The 20781-nt window shown below is 39.8% G+C and overlaps 1 protein-coding gene and 1 long non-coding RNA gene across 10 annotated transcripts in view; one reads left to right on the top strand and one right to left on the bottom strand.

Moving 5' to 3' along the window:
• The window catches only part of UMAD1 (UBAP1-MVB12-associated (UMA) domain containing 1), a 194043-nt gene extending 182137 nt beyond the window's left edge, over positions 1-11906 (top strand). For 4 of the 8 annotated variants that reach the window (XM_015242020.3, XM_072964940.1, XM_072964941.1 and 1 more), the window contains one exon: positions 11189-11906. In XM_015242020.3, coding sequence (XP_015097506.1) covers positions 11189-11446 — 258 coding nt within the window. In that variant the 3' untranslated portion in view covers positions 11447-11906. Of the gene's footprint in view, positions 1-1328; positions 1379-3346; positions 3589-3824; positions 6649-11188 lie in introns of those variants that run through there. The other 4 variants (XR_012074473.1, XM_072964943.1, XM_072964945.1 and 1 more) reach the window with 3 other exon arrangements.
• The window catches only part of LOC140697427 (uncharacterized), a 161161-nt gene that overhangs the window by 64027 nt on the left and 76353 nt on the right, over positions 1-20781 (bottom strand). The window lies entirely within an intron of this gene.

Raw genomic sequence — 20781 nt, 5'->3', positions numbered from 1 at the left:
TAAATTTTAAAAACATGAGTTTGTTATATTTTATATTTCCAGGTCATTTAATATTTGCCTGACTTGGTTCTTTTTGTTTGTTTGTCTTTATTTTTGGGTGTGTTTAATTATGCCTCTCTTTTTCAGTGTAAATGGAGTTGCTTTGGGAAGTAGAAATTGAGGGGGCCTTGCTCTCCTAATAAAGGCACCCCTTTTCCTCACCTGCATCCTGGGCAGGTGGAGAAATGAGACCAAAGAGCCAACAGAGAAACAAGATGGTGCCCTTTTCACTGATACAGCCTAGGCTGGAGGAGGCGGCTTAGCGTAGTAGCTAAAATGGACTTTCGTGCCCCCAGTAAGCCACAGCTAGACCTGTGGGGAAAGTTTAAGTCAGCAACGTGGACGCTCTTACTCTAGTACTTGTCTCCCCTTAGTCCAAGTAGAGAGAGAAGGAGAAAAACGTTCTCTAGGCTTCAGGACCTTGGATGGTGCAGTCTCCCCTGTGTAGAAACATGGACCCATGGCTGGCTTCTGCCAACCAGGTAACTCAGTCTGCCTCCTTGGGGAGAAATGGGGGTGGAGCAGAAGGCCAAGTTGCTTAAAGAAAACCCCTTTTTATGGAAACCAAAGAAAGAAGTTGTTTTCTTTAACAGCGGTGAACAGAAATTAAATAAATGGAATTTACCTACATATCCCCTCTCCTGCCCTCCTGTTCAGCTCTGTTCTCTGAGGCTTTCCTCCTCTTACAATGCTTACCTAGTCCCACCACCCTGTTGCTGACGCTGTACCCCATACCCCTGTCCCCAAGCACAGGCCACACTGCAGCTCCTTCAGACTGTGCCACACAGTAGCAGAGAAGTACTGGTTCCTGGGCAAGGCAGGTTGATGCTGCAGACTGAACATGCTTCCCCCCCAAATTCTTAGGTTGAAGTTAATCCCCACTGTGAGAGTATTTGGAGGTAGGGGCTTTGGGAGGTGATTAGGTCATGAGGGTAAAACCCTCATGGATGAGATTAGGGCCCTTATAAAAAAGGATCTGGAGAGCTCCCTGGCCTCTTCTGCTGTTTGGTGTTATAGTGAAAAGAGGGCAGTCTATGAACCAGAAAGCAGGCCTTACCAGACACTGAATCTCCTGGTCCCTTGACTTTGGCCTTCCCATCTCCAGAGCCATGAAAAATAAATTCATGTTGTTTATAAGCCACCCAGTCTAAGCAGCCTGAACAGACTCAGACAATTGATTAAGGGGAATTTGGAGTAGATACGGTTAGCTTCTGTCCTTTTCTCAGTGACTGGTAAGGTCTACAGTAAATGTATTTTCCAAACAAACAGTTTCATCTCTATTGTGGCAGGACCTCGTTGAACTTCCTTCGGGAGACGTATTTGTGAAGCTGTTCATTTGGCAAGTCAAGAACAACTCATCTCATTCTTCAAGAAATAGATAGAGCTGGGGTCTCAAACTAGTTTCAAGTTCTGTCTGACATGAATCACATGTCACTGATAATGTGAAACGGTAAAATCTTGTTAGGAAAAAGCAAATGCAGAAATCCAAGATCAGCATACTAATTGCTACCTTATTCTGAATAAATTTGAATATAAAATTTACGAAAAATTTTAATTTAGTCATTCAGTAATCAATAGTATTGATCACCTATAATGAGCCAAGGCTTGCACTGATTGCTACAGAAATGGAGAGGAAATCTTACTGTCCTTGGCTTTTAGCTGCCCATAGCTTTATGAGAGTGACAGTTAATTCTACTACAGTATGATATATATCATCAGAGAGGTATGCACAGACTAAGGGAACATATGGACAGGGACATGACCCAGGTTTAAGGAGTTAGTTGGGGAAATCTTTCTAAAAGAGTCCTGATGTGCATCCTGTAAGGCAAGTTGAAATAGGCAAGATGAAGAGAGTAGAAAAAGAGAAAAGATGTCCTAATTTAGGCAGAAGTAATTGAAAATAAGACGAGGCTTAGCGCTAGAGAGCCTGGCCTGTTTGGATAACAGCAACAGCTTAGATGGATGAAGAGTTTAGTGAATGGAAATAAAAGAAACAGGCGGGGTCAGCAGGGCCAGCTCATACCTTACGTGCTCTGATAAGGAGTCTGTGCTGTTCTCCAAAGGCATTGAGGCGTTTTAAGCAAGGAAGGGCATGTGGTTTAGATCTCACCAGTGATATAGAGAATGTTTATAGGGGGAAAGGCCAATGCAGGACACCCTAGTAACATGCACGGCAGGGGACCTTAGTGGCCTGCACTAAGAGAATGACACTGCACCTGAAGAGAAATGGATGAACTTGGGGAGACATTAAAAACGTCACAGTCAGTAGGACTTGGTCATTTACTGGATGGAGGAGGTGAAAGGGAGAGAGAAGTCAAAGATAATTCAGGTTTCTGTATTGGACAACCATGTGACCTTCACTAATACAGAAAATATGAAAAGAGCGTTGTGTTTGGGGAAGACTTGGGAAAAAGATGAGAGCCAGGTTTAGTACCTGTTAAGATCCTTGTTGACTGTCCGGGGGAAAATGTTTAATAGGACTTGAACATATGGGTTAGGAGCTGGAGATAGATAGAAATCTGGGTTTAAGATTGGGTGGGGTGTGTGTACACATGCACGTATCTGCTGTTTACTGTGGAGGAGTGGGGCAGTAGGCTCTGTGGATATGGATAAGCTTATCCAGGGAAGTGTACAGAGACTAAGAATAAAGGAACAGAAATGAGACACTGGAAAATACCATTATTTCAGAAATAGGCAAATATATATATATATATAGAGAGAGAGAGAGAGAGAGAGACAGACAGACAGACAGACACAGAAGGCGAAACTAAGAAGTGGCACAGAAGCCAAAAAAAAAAAACCTCAGAGTCACCAGTCTTAAATGCAACAAAGAGATCATTTAAGATTAGCATTTCAAGTCATTTTCTGAGTTTAGCAACAGAGTGATTAAGAGTAACCTTGGAGGAATCAGTGGCAATAGAGGAGCAGAGAGAGAAGGCGGATAGCAGTGGGTGAGGAATGAAGCAGATAGTGTCAACCATGGTCGCAGCCTGGCTGTGAAACAAAGTAGAAAGATAGTGTGGGAGTTCAATGGGGGAGATGCCAGTGGGCCATAGAGATTTGGGAAGAACTTTCTGTAAAGGCTGAGTTGACTCCATGAAAGATGAGCAATCAGAAGACACCTTCTAATTGATGAAGCTGGGACGAGATTGATGTGGAGCACTGGGAACGGGTTAGTTTTGGATAAGAGGTGGGCACCGTGCCCACTGTGGCAGGAAGGAAGCACAGATGGGTTCAAACACAGGTAAGGTTTTTGGGTACAGCAGGTAGAGGTCCTCAGCTGATGGTTTCTATTTTCTCTGTTAAGTAGGCGGCTAGCTGACCTGCTGAGAGCAAGGAGGAAGGTGATGCTATTGGGCTGGAGAAGAGAAAGGGTGAAATCAATGCTGTCAAGAATGAGTGTGGAAGGCTTACTGGGAAAATATGAGCTCTCTGGACAACTTAAGGTTAAAGATAATGAATTTTTTAAGCTTTCAAAATGTTTTTTAAAAAATTACTGGAACAGCCCTTTGTATTTTCAAAACCAGTATAAAATAGTCCCACATTGAACATGCTGTTTCTTGCTGGTTCATTTCCTAAAATGCTTCTCTTTCCTCTTTCTACTTCTGCCCCACACTCGTTGGCTAGTACACATTTTCCAGCTTCAGTCAAGCCACTTTTCCAAGAATACATGGAACAGATTACAGAAGCGAGTGACAGCCGGCTGGCTTCCCCTTCTGCACTTGTATATATTCAGCTGGAGTTCTGAAAAGAGGAAGTCAGGAGAACATTTTTTCTTTTTCAAGGAACGATGGGAGAAGCAGGAAGCACAAGCAGGTGGAAACACAGAGGGAAAAAGAAAGAAGAGGAAAGGGGAACAAATACTGAAACAAAACTCATGAGCCAAAATGTAAACTGAAATGATGTCAGAGATCAAAAAGGAAAGGGAGCAAATAAAATACCTGCTTTCTAACCTTGCCTCTTAATTTGCTACTGAAATATGCAGTATCCTTAATCTAGGAGCCCAAGTCACTAGGAACACAGAAGTTTTCAGTGAATTCAGCTTTCTTCTGCCTAATTTATCTGTATCAGTGGTAAAGTGTCCTGGGCTTTTGTTTGTTTCTTTGGCCCAATCTCTTAATTTAAAAATCAAGTTTGATGTGCCATATATACAATAGCCAAGACATGGAAGCAACCTAAATGTCCATCAACAGATGACTGGATAAAGAAGTTGTGATATATTTATACAGTGGAATACTACTCAGCCATAAAAAAGAACAAAACCGTGCCACTTGCAGCAATATGGATGGACCTAGAGATCATCATTCTAAGTGAAGTCAACCAGAAAGAGAAAAAAAAAATACCATATGATATCACTCATCTGTGGAATCTAAAGAAAGAAAAAAGAGGACACTAATGAACTCATGTACAAAACAGAAACAGACTCACAGACATTGTAAACAATGGTTACCGGGGGAAAGAGGGTGGGAAGGGATAAATTTGGGAGTTTGAGATTTGCAAATGTTAGCCACTATATATAAAAACAGATTTTAAACACCCCACCAAACTTCTTCTGTATAGCACAGGGAACTATATACAATATCTTATAATAATCTTTAATGAAAAAGAATATGAAAATGAATCTATGTATATGCACGACTGGGACATTGTGCTGTACACCAGAAACTGACACATTGTAACTGACTATACTTCAATTTTTTAAAAATGTGGAATCTGGGAGAAAAAAATCAAGTCTGGTATGCCTAGAGTATCTAAGAAACAAGGGGACTGGATTCAGGGCCATTCAGAAATATTTAATGGGCACTTGTTATGTGCAGGTACTACTGTTCTGGGTAGTCGGGATTTGCAGAAAAATAGCAAACAGCCTCTACCTTTGCAATGTAACTTCTCCCAAGTGAAAGGAGACTATTGCTTAGGACTCCTGTAGCTGGAAGAGCCCAGTCCTCTGGCCTTCATCAGCTAGCTGGACATGTATTAGCAAGTAGCTTCTTAGAAGACATGAGAAGCTTGAGTACTGCCTTGACTGTGCCATTGCTTGACCCACCTTTTCCTAACCTCTTGTCCCCTGATGCTTCTGACTCAGATTTGCCCCAGCCCCACCCCCATCAAGACGCTGAGGTAATGCAAGCAGATACCAGCTGAAGCCAGAATAGAATGGATAGTTATCTGGGGAGATAAAGTGACAGTGTTGCCTGTTCAGGCTATTGTTCAAAGGAACATGTCTTTTATTTATAGACATTAGAATGTAAAGGCATAGACGGCCAGAGCTTGATATTACTTCTTACTATAACTCGTTTCCTAGAAATGTGCTTGATGGAGCTACCTTCTTTGCATGTAAATTGAATGTGTTACTGGGTGTTTTATACCTGGTTTCACGTTCTTTTAATAGGTTCTATTACTATTGGGGTTAAGGCTGGTTTCTAAATTTTAATGCTTCAATATTTTGCTTTTATAGGACACTATTTTATCTCTACTTAGCTGAGGCACTGGTTGCAGAAAAAAAGCAGGAGGTTTTAAAAGTTGCCAAATATAGGTGATGTTCCTATTAATAAAACATTCATCCTTTAGTCGGGTATGGCCAAGTAGAAGTTTCCAAATTGTTAGCGGGTTTGCGAAGTTGGCGCCCCTTAATAGACTTCCTGGTGGTTAGAGGGGCTTTTGTGCCAGGAAAAATATAGTAGTCTTTTCTTAAACCTGCATTTCCTTGCTTTCAAAGACCCAAGAGCGAGGTTCACAGGGATGCCACTAACCTTCTGTTGCTCCAGGGAAGTGACTTCATTTTTCTAAGCCTTTACTGAAAAGTGTTATGTGCCTTGTATTCTGGGAGTGTGTTTTTTTCCTAAGCTCTTAGAAGATTTTACAGATTGAACCTCATGAATTTTTACAGCCCCTCTGCAAGAAAGGGAGGAATAGTGCCTATAAACCACTTTGAATTATTTGAAACAAAGATAATAGGATGTGAGGCACCAAAGATAAACTTGGCCAGTCCATTTTTTAACAGGTTAACGGATGAACAAGAAATAATTTTTCTACAAACATGAAAACAGCTGATTGGTTGTAAACTGTGTTGGTTCTAATGATACAGATAAGGAAATTTATTTTCTCCCTGAAATTAAAAACCAAATTTGACATGGTATACTCATATTTAAACCATGTAAAGGCAAACAGTAATTTGGAAAAAAGCTTATTAAAGCTAGCTTATATTAAGGAACTTATACTCAAGAATATTATCATAGCAGCATTGCTGAGAACAGAATTCATCACAAAAATAACGAATATGCTTTACGAATATTTGCAGTAATTTTTTTTAAACTTGGCTATTAACCATAGGGTTAATTGATTCTTTTCTTTTTGCTCCATTGTGGTTAACATACTCATTCTTCCTTTTAAAGACCCATTTCATTATGCAAATAAAAAAATTGAAAGACTGTGTCTAAGAGAGAAGTCTGCTTTTTGCAGGGGAACTCATGCACCTGTTTCAGCCCTCAGCCCCCACCTCTGCTTCCACTGGCTGCCAAGCTGGAGAGTTCTTGAGCAGGGTTAGTGGGTGTGGGGTCCTTGAATTTTGACTCACATTTTCTTTGTGCCTTACTCTTGTTTTGCCTTATAATTTCTCCCCTTCCAGCTCTCAGCATGCCAACAGCAGCTGCATCATGGCACTCACCCTGCTGCCAAGAGGGCAGGCAGCCTCCTTGGAGACTGTAACATTGCACTCTAGCCAACTGTTAAGAGAGAGACGCTGGAGTAAGACATCCAGCACAGCTGAAATTCAGGTCCTTCTAGGAGGCATTTAGTGGAACACTATGTCCATGGTTATTTTTTAAAGTTAACTTAACTGCTGTAAACTTTTTATTACGGAAGGTTTTCGGACATATACAAAAGTAGAAAGAATCCTGGAGTGCATTGCCATATAGCCTCCTGTCTCTGCATTTCAACCATGATCAACTCATAGACAATCGTGTTTCAGTGTCCAGGGTGTTTTCCCCAGTGTTTATCCAGACTACTGGTAGATTCATTTCCAGGGATCAATGTCTCAAATTACAACTGCTTTCCCATCCTTCTTCAATCTAAGATCTGTCAGCTTAATGATTTTCCTAAAGGTAAAAGATATTAGAGTCTTTTTCCTCCTAAGTTAAGCCAAGATGCTGTGTTAGGAAGTGTCATATTTTCCAATACTGTGCCCTTAATTTTCAAGGCTTTGTTCATTCAGCCAGCCAGTCTACCCAAAACATGGCTGAAGTGTGCAGGATCTCAGAATACAGAGCATTAAGGATCATGGAGTTTGAGCCTCAGTTTTACCGCAACCTAGCTGTGTAACCTGAGACAACTTCCCTTTCTGTGCCTCAATGTCCTCTTGTTTTAACTTGAGACTAGTGAGAGAACACGCCCTAAAGAACTGATGTAAGCCTTCCATGAGTTAAAATACTTAAACTGCCTAGATGGAGCCTGACACAAAGTAAGTAAGTGTTCAATATATGCAAGTTGCTGTCATCACTGTTTTTGTCCCTCACCACTCATTTTACACATTAGAGAACTGCGGCCCAGGTGGGAGAAGCAACCCCATTCAGGTCATACAGCAGTTTTAGCAGGAGAGCTTAAACAAGAAACTACCTGTCTCAGTCCCTGTATTATACTAGGTATAGTTTGACATAGTCTTGTCTTCAAGGAATTATGCTCTGACCTTTAAGAATGGTTTGTACGGGAAAGGAAGAGGATTAATAAAAGCATGAACCAAAGAATAAATATTGGCAGCAGCCAGAGAATTAAACCTTAGACATTGTCTGTTTAGAAAACAAAATGCTGTGGGTAACATACCTCCTTTTTAGTGGAGGTGAGATTTTTAAGAATGCTTTTGTTTAAGAAAGGAGATGATTTGGCTGATGAAGCTGGAGAACATTCTGTACTGTAGGGAGAAAAAGAAGAAAGTTCCATTAGGGATGAGGTCAGCAGACCTAGGAACATTTGCCCGTGGGATTCTGAGAGAAGACAAGATAAGAGAGGACCACTAGTGAATGTCAACAACAAAAGAAATGGATGGACTTGACCTAAAGCCAAGAGGGGTCTGACATTCCTAAAGTTCTTATTTGTTCACTGACTTTAACATGTGCTAAGCATTATTCTACTTATTTACAAACATCAGTTCCTGCTCATAACAATGCTATGAAATGAGTGCTATTATTGATCTCATGATACAGCTAAGGAAACTGAGGCACAGAAATGTTAGATAACTTGTCCAAGGCCATTTGCTCATTAATAAGCAGGATCTGTACCCAAACAGTCTCTAGACTCTGTGTTCTTAAAACACCCTGCCATGCTGCTCCACAATCGCCAAAGCCCTGGATTGGCTTCCCTGAGGAAACCAGCGTATGGTGATGCCCTTTAAAGCGGCTGGAATTGTGGCATCACTACTCACTGATCGCTGTGCTCTCAGCGGACCCAGGGACGCTGAATATTTAAGTCCCAGTCAGGTTTCAGGAGGCAGATTCTGACCACTCATTACATACATGAGCCTTTCTAATAAGCTTTGTCATAACCAGGTGTGGTTCCATTTGTCCTAGTTGATATCCTAGAAAAGTACTCTGGTGTTTAATTCTCACATAAAGTTGTAAGATATCAAGATCACCTCCTGATAGGGATGTGCCTGGTAACTTCATTCATTCAGAGTCGTTCACTACACAAGTACTTCTTGAGAGCGTCGGTGTTAAGTGCTGGGGAAGGCCTGTGCAGGGAGCAGTTCCTTCGCTACAGAATCTGCCTGGAGTTTTCCTTTCTTAGAAACTTCTCTTTAGCATATCAACTGCCATATTTCTCCCAACTTAAACAAAAAGAAAAATCAAAAGAAAGCTCTCCTGACCCCCACTTCCCTTTCCTTTCCAGCTACTGGCCCATAGCTCTTTTCCCATTTACAGCATAACATCTAGGCAACAGTCTGTCCTCGTGTTTGCCTTCACTTTCTTTCCTCTCAGCCACTTTTAAACACACACCAAGCCGACTTTCTCCAACAGATCGCATCCAGCTCCAGAATCAAATTACATCCCCCTGCCTACTAATAGCGTCACTTAGATATCTGTCAGGCACTTGGAATGTCCAAAACTGAACTTTTTTTTTTTCATTCATTTTGTTGGTGGGGGAGGTAATTAGATTTGTTTGTTTAATTTAATGGAGGCACTGGGGACTGAACCCAGGACCTCGTGCCTGCTAAGCACATGCTGTACCGCTTGGAACTGAACTCGACCTTCCCACCCAAGCCCGCTCCCCCAACACTCTTTTCCTGTCCCTGTAAGTGGAAACCCCATCTTTGCTGCTCAGGCCAAAAACTTTAGCTTCATCCTTGATTCAGCTCTTGCTGTCACATGCCACCGTCTATTCCAGGCTTTATCCTCAAAGTCTGTCCAAAATCCAACCATTTTCTCTCACCTTTACTATCACAACCCTAATCTGCATCACAGTCAATCTCTCTTTCCCAGCTGGTCATCTTTCTTCCTTCCCTGACCCCTGTCTCTCGCCACTGCCAACCATCAACACAGCAACAGAATGATTCTTTTAAGACGTCAGTCAGAATAGATCTCCTCTGCAAAAATATGTTCTTCAAAAAAATTTTGATCCCACGTGCAACAATACAGATGAATCTCACACATTTAGTGTTGAGTAGGAAAAAAGCCAGAAACAAAAGAGCTCGTACGGTATGATTACCTTCATTTAAAATACAAAAATAGGTGAACCAATCTATGCTCTTGGAAGTCAGGATGGTGATGGAGGGGGTGGAGAGCAGGTTGTGACTGAAAGAGAGCACCTGGAGGGTCATTTCTCTTTCTTGATCTGAGTACCGGTTGCTCACAGTGTTTTGTTCGGTAGAATTTAGCCAGGTGTCCACTACGGTGTACCCCTTCCTGTCTGTATTTTACACTTCAACAAAAAGTATTATAAAATTGTTACTTCTTAACACAGAAAATTGTTGTCTAGAGTTAGAGATACAAATTTATCAGCATTTATAATCATTATAATCTAAGCCCTATGCAGACAAAAATCTTACCTGCTTTCATTTATTCAGTATTTATCGAGCAGTGGACGCTCATTTTGGCGTTTGAGATACAGCAGTGAACATGAGAGACAAAAACTCCTTAAGCTTCTGAGGGATGATAATCAGAATAAATTCTATAGCATATAACCAGGTACTAAAGGCTTTGCAGAGGACACAGCAGGAGAGGAAGATGAGGAATGTTGGAGTGCAGGAGGTAACGGGGCAGTGTACAGTCCAACTGAGAAGGTGACATGTGGGCCAACGCTTGGAAGGAGTGGAGGGAAGGAGCCCATGTTTATCTGGGACTGGACAGCCAAGGCCTGCGGCAGGAACAGCTGGGTGTGCAGGAGCAACGCAAGGAGGCAGTGGGACTGGAGAGGAGTGAGCCTGGTGCTGCATGTCTTTTGGTAAACTCTTGTATGCAAGATACACCAATTTTAAAGAAATTAGATAACATTGCATTTTAGTTCCAGTGAAGGTCAAGCAATCAGTATTTCTGGTGCACGGTACTCACGTTAGAGGTAAATTTCAAGTGTGTGTCAGGGTGAAGCAGTGAAGTATTCAAGGCAGAGAATACAAGGATGTGTGAGGTAGATCGCTTGCCCTCAAGGATTCTGGATTCTAGTTGGGGATAAGATATATGCATATGAAACAGCAACTAGTAAGGATACATTAAAAAATGCCAAATAATATCCTGGGTAATTTTCCCCATAACCACTCTGAAGTGGGCAAGGTCACTTGGGACTATGTTGATAGAAAATTTCACAGGGAATCTGGGGATTCTGGAGAGCCTGAAAGCATACATCAGATTTGGAAAAGCAGAGACAGACTTCGTGGACATGACCTGGGCTAGGAATACAGCTTGAGTGCCAGTTTGTATTGGAGGGACCCGTAGGTGGTCAGTCTGAGTAAGAGTAGGGCTTGGAGTTCACGTCAAAGCCTGGTGGAGATATAGATGATGTATCTATCATTCAAGTAAGTAAACAGCTGCATTCTAATCTGGGAATATTTATATATTTCACATTTCTCAATCATTTTGATATGTTAATACAACATTTTGATATATTAATGCCAGCTAACCTCAAAGTCCATAAGGTCTAAATGACTTAAATGTACATGTATTTTTAGACCGGCAAAGAAAACTCATCCAGTGTGACTGTAGCAAGCCCTGAGACGGATAATAAGGCAGGTCAGACTCTGGAAAACAGCTCGTTGATGGCTGAGCTTCTGAGCGACGTACCCTTCACCTTGGCCCCACATGTGCTGGCCGTGCAGGGCACCATCAGTGACCTTCCTGACCACTTACTCTCCTGTGATGTCAGCGAAAACTTATCAAGGTTTTGGTATGATTTCACTCTTGAAAACTCAGTGCTCTATGACTCGTAATCTTTATGTCTTTTTGCACCTTAACAGCTTCAAAACAAAAAAAGGCTGCCTATTTTATTTAACCTGTTGGATGTTCTTTGCCATTTCACTGTTGAAAGTCTTTCAAAGGGCCTCAGAAGTGCAAAGATCATAAAGCAAATAATATTACATTCATGGCTCTATTTTTAAAAAATAAACCATATCTATATAAAAATCAAACTTAAGATCAACTTCCTTTCCCTCAAATAAATAGAAAAATTAGGTTCTCAAGGTTTTATGAAAGGAGTAGATTCTGTCAACTGGTCTCTCAAAATACAGCACCTCAGATTTATCTTAGAAGAGCTGTGAAAAAGAACTGAGGCATTTTCCCTTAGTTACCACAACTCTGAAGCCTAAGCCTAGAGTGAGTGTGAATTCTCTCCTCTGGTCTGAATTAACATTATCCTCTTTCTGCTTCCACTGTGTTTATAAATGAAGTCAGGAGGGAAAAAAGTTGCCAGTGAGCTTAATTTCATCAGTCTTGATTTAGACATTGATGTGGAAATATAAACCTTTTCCTAAAAAGCAGTGGTAATCTGCTGATGTAAGAATGCTGTAACAAGAATGCTCTGGGTGCTGCTTTCTTTCAAGTGAGAGTGATAGATTTCAGTTTCCTTAAATCCATGGCAGCCCTTTCCCCCTTGAAGGAATCCTGGGTCCCTGCCTTCTTTTGCTACTTGAGGTTGGGCTCTCTCACCAGCTTTCCAAAGAACTTTCCCTGCTTCTGCCTCACTTGGCATTTGCTCTCCCACCACATATGTTCCCAGTTTATGAAGACATCCACATTTCCTTTCAACCTCTCTGCCTCTTGAAGCAAAACATCTCATGATGATGCAGATTATTGCTGATAACACCCTTATTGAGAAATCTGTTGGCCACAATGCAGATGGAAATGTTTTCCTGCTAGAAAAGCTGCAATCAGCTCATTTCCAATTAACAGTGTCTGCAAAACACCTAGCTATGACTTGTCATTTCTGAATATCTATTATTTTTTCCAAGTAAAACAGAAAAGAACAGCCACTGGTCAATAAACTGTAAAGGGAAGAGGTAAACTGTGATAGTGTATTGTATGCCATGGAATACTTAAATCGTATTTGTTCTGATTAGTAGCAATAGAATTTACTGATTCTGTGCCAAATCTTAAAAACATTTTCACAAAGAGGGAGTGCCATAGCAAAACTGAACACTGTGCATAAAGTTACGTGAATTATTCAAGTTTTAATGTGTTATGCATGTTTGTTTAATAAATGTGGCATGGTCTTAATAAAAATGCTGTATTTAAAAGTTAAAGGAACATTTCTATTGACAAAAATATGCCTCATTCACAAAAATGTTACTGTATGAGGTGAATAAATTATGAATTTATTTATAAAATAAATTAGATCTTCACATAGTTTTCATAAAACATGTCTAGGAAATCTAACTTATTACTAAGGCAAATGTGAACATTTTGTCGCAGTTTTTGTGAACACACAATATCCATGTTAATGTATCTTAAAGCCCAATGTAAGCATTTCATCATTTTGTCTAATATATGTGTTAAATTTTGTCTAAAATACTTGTACATTTCATTCATATGTATGTCTACTGTGTTATAAAGATACTTGTTAAGTATTTTCATTTGTCTATAAAAGATTGTTATATTTAAATAAACATGAATTTTTAAAAAACTGATATTTTGATTATTTTCAGATCCAGAAAAATGGTTTTCTTTGCATTTATTATTCATATCTGAGTGCCAGTTATTGATTCTTCAGGAAGCTAAGGCTTAAGTACATTGTTTTTGTAGTGCAGAGAAATATATGAAACTTACTCTTATGTGTAAACTTCAAAGCATTGAAAACGGTAGATCACTAGCTTACTAAGACTGAAGAGATTTGGGAGAGATCATGTGACCATCTCCAGGTAGATCCCCATCGTCCCAGTTTTCTAAGGGCCAGTCTTAATGATCTATTTTTAACGAAAAAAAAATTGTGAAAGTGGCCATTTTAGCTTATATAAATCAATGTCACTTTTAAAACTGGAAAAAATAGTAGAAATCAACCAGCCAACTGAACTCCACTTTATGCAAGAGAAACTAGATGCCTAGAAAGGTTCAATGATTTGTCACCTAGTTAGTGATAAATAAATGTTTACTTTAATAGTGTTAATAATAGTAACATAAGTAACACAGCTTGTGTGCTCTGGTACATGTGAGGCAGCCAGCAAGAGTCTGTAATGGCTCCCTTACAAGCTGTGAGAATCTGAGCTAGTCCCCTAATTTCTGCTGTCCTTAGTTCCCTCGCTTGTTAAATACTAACTGTATATACCTTGCAGAGTTGTGTTAAGTTTTAGATGGTGTATGTCCAGTGCCTGGCAGCATAAATCTTGAACACACCATGGTGTTCTGGGAAAGGGAGCTCTTATAATTCTCATTACTAACCACATACATACAATAGTCTAATGAAATACAAAATATGTACTAACTGAACTCCTTATAGAGTAACATAAAAATAAATAACCACCTGCATTTACTGTAGATCCTCCTTGCCCCATAATTTTTTCTATATTAAATATCTAAGAAAAATATTCCTAAAATATGTTGGTTGACTCTAATGTAATTCCTTAGTTAAGGATTCCATAGGGAATACTTTTTTTTCCTCTTACTAGCAAGCATCATGGTCTCTTTCTTCAATACAAGTTATCATTGTAAAGTACTGTATGTATAGAATGTACAAGTGATTTTACTGAATCTTATTTTTAACCCTAAAATATATTCAGGAAGTTCCATGCATTTTTTTCCTCAGTTTTCATTTGCATCCTTTCCTAAGGACAGAATTAAGTGATTCTGACCAATTTATTATTCTGGTTAATTAAGTTTTGATTAACTTAATTCTAGAAACCCAAATAGTTTAAGTAAACATTCATTGACATCAACACTTCTTTTCCCTCTTTCTCCAAGTAAAATGATAAATTGATATCAGTATGAAAGAAATATCTTCTAAAATTCCCAGAGAGCTGATTTCTTACAATACTAAAGGACAGACTAGAATAGCAAAGAAATAATCTCATCCATGTCCTAAAAACAGTGGTATATCAGACCCTACCCCCATACCGCTCATGGTCACAATTGACTGATAAATAAAACACTGTAATATAAAAAAAATGTTAACCTTCAGAAGTTAATATAGTGTCCTATTAATAATGTCCATAATATTCACATGCAATGTAAGTGTATTAGATACATAGTGGAAGGATGTTATGCTTGTTAAAAAAGCTGTTGAGAAATGTGGGTTTGTGGATATTGTCTTTTGAGCATTTGTGTCACATTACTAAGGACATGACCTATATATTATTGGGAGATCAAAAACTCTCAGAATAGATCTGACTCCACTCATGCTACATTAGCCTGAAAGAGAGTATTCTTCTGTGTCAGGAAAATGACTCTTGATGCCATATAGTTTAGTGGATGGGGAGGGTGAAAACAAGAAAAAGAAAGATGTATTGATTGATGCACAGGAACTCTGCTACTATTGCTAGTTAATATAGCAATCTCTTAATCATCTCTTTTAAATTTAATAAATGTTTTATTTTAGAATCTGTAGTTACAGATTTATAGCAAAGTTATGAAAATAGTGCAGAGTTCTTGTATACCTCGCAGCCAGGTTCCACTATTGTGAACATTTTACATTACTTACATACGTTTGCTACAACTAAGGAACAAACATTGGGACTTACTATTATCTAAAGTCCACACTCTATTCAGATTTCTGTTTCCCCCTAATGCCCTTTGGCTCTTCTAGCATCCTATCCAGGATAACACATTCCATTTATTCATCATGTCCCCTTAGCCTCCTTTTGGCTCTGACAATTTCTCAAACACTTCTTGTTTATGATGGCCATAACAGTTTTGTGGAGTACTGGTCAGGTATTTTGTAGAATGTCCCTCAACTGGGGTAAAATTTAATCTAATTCAAATGGTGAGATCACAGCTGCGGGGTTTGGGAGGAAGACTGCAAAGGTGAAGTGCCCTTCGATGAAGTCATATTATAGCAAGGATACAGGCTATCAACATGACATTACCTATTAACCATCATCACCTGGGCAAGGTAGTGTTTGCCAGGTTCCTCCACTGTAAAGTAACTCTCTCCCCATCCTTTTTAAACTAATCTTTGGAACTAAATCACAAAGTGTAGCCCACACTCAAAGGGCAGGGAATTAAGTTCCACCTCCTTGAGAGGTGAGTATCCACATAAATTAGTTGGAATTCTTCCATATGAGACATATCTCCTCTCCAATTTGTTTATTTATTTATCGCTTACTTCTTTTATATCGGGACTCATGAATATTTTTTTCCCAAATCTGTATCATTGGTGGCCAAGAGACATTTACATTTTTATAAAAGTTAATAAAGATAGTTTGGAACATTTTACAAGATGCAGATGAATATGATTTGATATTGGATATGATAATATATTCTATAATTTCCTCAGAATTCATCTTCCTATAAATATCAGATGTGTTTTTCCCTAACTTGCCATGACTGTAACTGTATCCACAATAGACCTTCCCTGCAAGGCTACAAGTGTTGCATTGTGCGTGGAGCCCTCTTACGTACTCGGCCTTTCCTACCTCATTCAGATGATGATTGCATCTTATACTCTTCTCTACAGCAGACTTTTTTTGGTACAAGCAAAGTTGGAGCTCCTTAAGTTTCTTAAGAAAGAAATGGTTCGTTTACAACCTTTGAGAAGTAATTTTAAGAAGCAGTAGAAGGAAACTGTCTTTTATCAGAGGAAGGAAATGCCCAAGAAACTCCTATTTTTCCTCCTGATTCACCAAAACTCACTGTGTTGCTAAAACAAAGTTGATCTCATCCAATTTCAGAGGGGGTTGGGGATGATGGGGTTGGAGGGGTGGGGAGGGTAGGAATCAATCAAAGTGAGAAGTATCATATTTGTCCTTGGAAGAGACCTGAATACAGTTCTTTGTCAAAAATTTGCCCAGTCCCAACTTTCACCCCTACAAAGGAAATAAATTCCTTACAATCAGAGGTAAAGCTATGGATAATTACATCCAGAACACCCCATCAGTCCAGCAACTCTCAACCAGGCCCACAGACAGTCTGTTGGTTACTGCCCAGGTCAGAGAGGGAGTCAGACAACAGACCATTTCAGAGGTCAGTTAAGGAGACAGCCTCCCACTTAGGCCTGCTGCCAGGGACGGACAATCCAGTGTTTGACATCTGGGTTCTGCAGCTGCCAAGTCTGCCCCTTGTGTGGCTGCAGGTGTTGGCTCTAACTCTGAGACACGTGGACAAGGGAACAGGGTGATGTCGGTTTCATTGTGCCTATATGTGTTTCTGTATTGTATGGCTTTTCTTTCGCTCTTGTTTTCCAAAACGTACATAATTTATTTTGTTTCAAAATTAATGTATTTCTGCATTATGGCAAGGAACATTTGGGAAGCTAACAAAGAAGAAGCTTTTGTTCAAGAACAAGAGCAAAACAAAGCCAAGTGCTTGTACCTACAGGGTACACTGTACACTAAGGTGCTGTGTGTGGCGTTGTTAGCTTAGCCATTTGAATAGGCCTTCTCAGGACCAAAACCACAGAAATGGATGCTGAGAAGCAAACAGGGAGGTGGGCTAAGACAAAGCCTAAACACTCATTCTTTTCCCCCCAGTCTCCCCCGTCATCCTTGTTTTGGATCTTCATGAGAATTTGTGTTTATCAGTCTGTATTTCTGAACTTGAAACAGACTGTATCTAGTTTTCTGTCTCACACTCTACCAGCTATAATCATCAGTTAATGCAGCTTAGGACAGTAACCCTCAACTCTCCTCGTCTCCTTGCAGGAGACTTAGCTCCTATTTGTGAGGCACATCTAGATGTTTCTACCTCAAGTAGGTATTGAAGGTTCTGAACCCTAAAGATATGGGTAGTAGAAGTGAAGATGATTAAGAGAAAGGAACTAACCTGGTGAGAATTATAAAGAGTCAACAGTCAGCAGCCTTTATCTATTCCTGTTATTTCTGTAGTTCAACATACACTTCCTCCTGGTTCTGCCTACTTCATAGCCTGTAACATTGAATCTGAGTTTACTGGAGAAGGAGTCATCTTATTGAATCTTTATTCTAAGGAGAAATGCTTGACTCCTTAGGCCAATGTTTCTCCATCTCGAAAAGCCAATGTGCCCTACATTGTTTTTTTCACTATACCCTCTCTCTATTCCACCATCCAAGAAACATTTTGACAGGTTTTAGTTCGTAATTTCTATTCCAAAGACAGGAGGTAAATTGAATGTGCTTTTTCCAAGTACAGCCACCACCTCACTTCCCTTTAGAACCTGGGCTTTCTTGTTGATGTTTTATCAGACTGTGCTTAGCACATAGTAAATCCTCAATCAGGATTTGTTGAATGATTAAGTGAACCAATGAAACAAATCATTAAATGATCTATAAATGAGACTTCCCAAAAGCAAAGGGATGGAATTTTGAAACTTTTGTCATTTTTCAGGCCCTGGTAAGTTCCCCAATGTTCTTGCTGTGTTTACACAGCTGAAAGGAATGCTCAGTTTACCAAGCTTCTACAAATTGTGCCTTTTGTCTGTTTTGGGTATTCTCCATGTTTTTCAGGTTGTGTTTTCTTCTGCCCATAATGATTATGTAGGTCCTTGTGATGAGTAAGAACTGACTCCACACAATGCGGTGTATTTTGGTGCTGCTGTGGATTAACTCATTTGAGGTTTTATCCAGCTGCCTACATTCCCTTGTGTGTTTTTGGTTATGTTTGTCTATATTCCTGTCCCAGAGCTTATTAATCCTCTCTGACCTGTTTCTGAAAATGTTTTCCTTTTTCATATGCTTTCCTTTGGGCACATTTGGGCATTTTCAGTGACCTTGTTTTAGAAAAAGACTTTTTTCGAGGACTGATAGTGCACCTCTCTTTTATTTCCCGTCTGGATCTGCCTCGCATTCCCACTCAACCACTTCTCTTCCCGTGTCACATAAACATGTTTAGATCTTTCTACTCCACCTCCAGCTGAAAACTTTTTCCTTCTCTTAGTGTCAAGCTCCTTGAAAGAGTGGTTTATATTTGTGTCTCTACTTCCTTCCTTTCTCTTCACTCATCACCCTTCTGTTACCTGATTTCCCATCCCTGGTTAGAACCTCCATGGAACTGGTTCACACCAGAGCCACCTCCAACCTGCCAAATGCCTTATGTCTATTGCTTGGAGGCAGTTACCTGGCTGGATTAACTCCACTCTCCTGAAATTGTCTTCACCCTTAACTGCTGTGACCCTGCTTTTCTGGTTTTCCTTCTGCCTCTGTGACCATTCCGTCTTGGACCACTGGAGACTTCTTTTCCTCACTCCAGCATCCCATCGGTGGCTCTCTTCCGTGCCCTTTCTGTCCTCTCCCTGCACAATCACATTCACTCCTATCTGCCACTGTTGGCACCCAAATTGATCTCTATCCCAGAACTCACTAGTTCCATGCCCATATCCATAATTTGCTTTCAGACATCTCTCTTGACTCCCACTCTCAGCTTCTAGAGCAGACAAGGTAGCTGTTGCTTTTTTTGTTCCACACTCTTTCCCACCTTCCTCTTCTGCTTCCCTTTTCTTTGGGGAATTCCTTCTTCACTTCATGTGGTCCTGGTGGGAAGCAGTATACTTGTTACTGTTCTGTACCCCAGGGGACAGACACATAGCCTGACCTGGTCCAGTCAGCATCCCTCCATCTGCTGATAGCAGCTGTAAGGATAAAGCAGCACCTCTCCTTGTGTAACTGCTGACGGCCATCCTGCCCTCCATGTTTCAAAGTCCTGATCATATCCTTTGAGGCCCTGAGTTACCCTAGCAGAAAACCTAGGAGTCTCTCCATTCTTCCTTCGTGTTCTCCTCCATACTAAATGAATAATAAACTTTTGTTAATTTTTATCTTAAGAGACAGGTCTCTCAAACAGCTATCTCCATACCTACCGCCCCAGTTTGGCTCAGGCCTGTGTCATCTCCTCACTGATATCCCTGCATCCAGTTTAGCCCCCTCCCATTCATCCTCTATACAAAAGCCAAAAAGAACTTACTAAAAAAACAGATTAAAGCCCTCAACAGCTCTCCAGCATCTGCTAAAGAACTGAAGCACTTTCAGGCAAATAGGGGCCCCCAACTGCCTGTCTAACTTCATCTTTTCTTCTTTTGTTTGTTTTGTTGTTTGTTTGTTTTCTGGTCATAAAAGATTTTTTATGGTATACTTTATGGAATATAGTGAATGTGAGATGTAAGATCATGATACAAAGCAATTTCAAATCCTCTTGAAAGTCAGCCGAGCCCTCAGCGCTCTGCAGATGTAAAACCACTGGTGAGACTCACTAAAAGCAGTGTGACAAGTACTGAAAGAGGCTTTTTGTGAACACTTAAAACTAGAGCATCTTTTAAGTGCAAAACCACACCACATGACACATACGCAGCAACAAGGCAAAAACGTTATTTTCATTAGTCACTAGTTAACAACTTGCATAAAACAGGAAAAAAAAAAAAGCACAAGAGATCTAGCTTACCAAATGGGCTAAAAAAATGAACCTGTCCTTGCAAAACACACACTGTGATGGAAGAAGAGACATTTTTTAATAGTAGTATGCACCCTGCAGAAGCTGCGTTCATTCCTGTTAGAATTTGCCTTTGAGTCATGTTAAAGGCAACACGTTAGAGGTTTGTACCAGAATATGCTATGTTTCCTTAATGCTCCCAAACTTAGCTTGTATCCTAAATAATTTAGCTTCTTATATTTTTCTAAAGTAGATGTGTGCCTTTGGTTTGGTTAGCTGTATCAGTACTAATACAGTACCTATTAGTATTAAATATAAAATGTAATAAAGTTTAAAATTTTGTATTTACTATATTTTGTATTTACTATAACCTTTTAGACGGTGTTTATTAAGTCTTTAGATTAAATCTGGGGATGTAAGTGACTATGAATGCACCTGTTATAACTTGGGTTTTATGTTTTGGGTTTTCCTTAGTACCAAGGGCAGGAATGTTCTTCTATTAAATCAGCATTGATTCATGCTAATTAAATTACACAGCTCTTTTTAAATCATAGATTTGTGTAGATTCAAATATATACCATAAAAATGGAATGCCTGTGTTTTTTTTAAGGACTGTGGCATTTTGTTTTTTTGTTTTTAAGTGACTTAACCTTACTGAAGGATTTGGAAATATTAACCCTTTTAGTAGTGGTCCACATTTGTGAAGGATAAGCTCATTTTACTTTTGAGGAAAAACATAATTATCTGAGGAAGGAAGACACTTATGTTGATTTTTTATGCAGTTGAA

Source organism: Vicugna pacos, chromosome 7, assembly GCF_048564905.1.
Source record: "Vicugna pacos chromosome 7, VicPac4, whole genome shotgun sequence".
Lineage (NCBI taxonomy): Eukaryota > Metazoa > Chordata > Mammalia > Artiodactyla > Camelidae > Vicugna > Vicugna pacos.
This window is presented reverse-complemented; position numbering and strand designations above follow the sequence as displayed.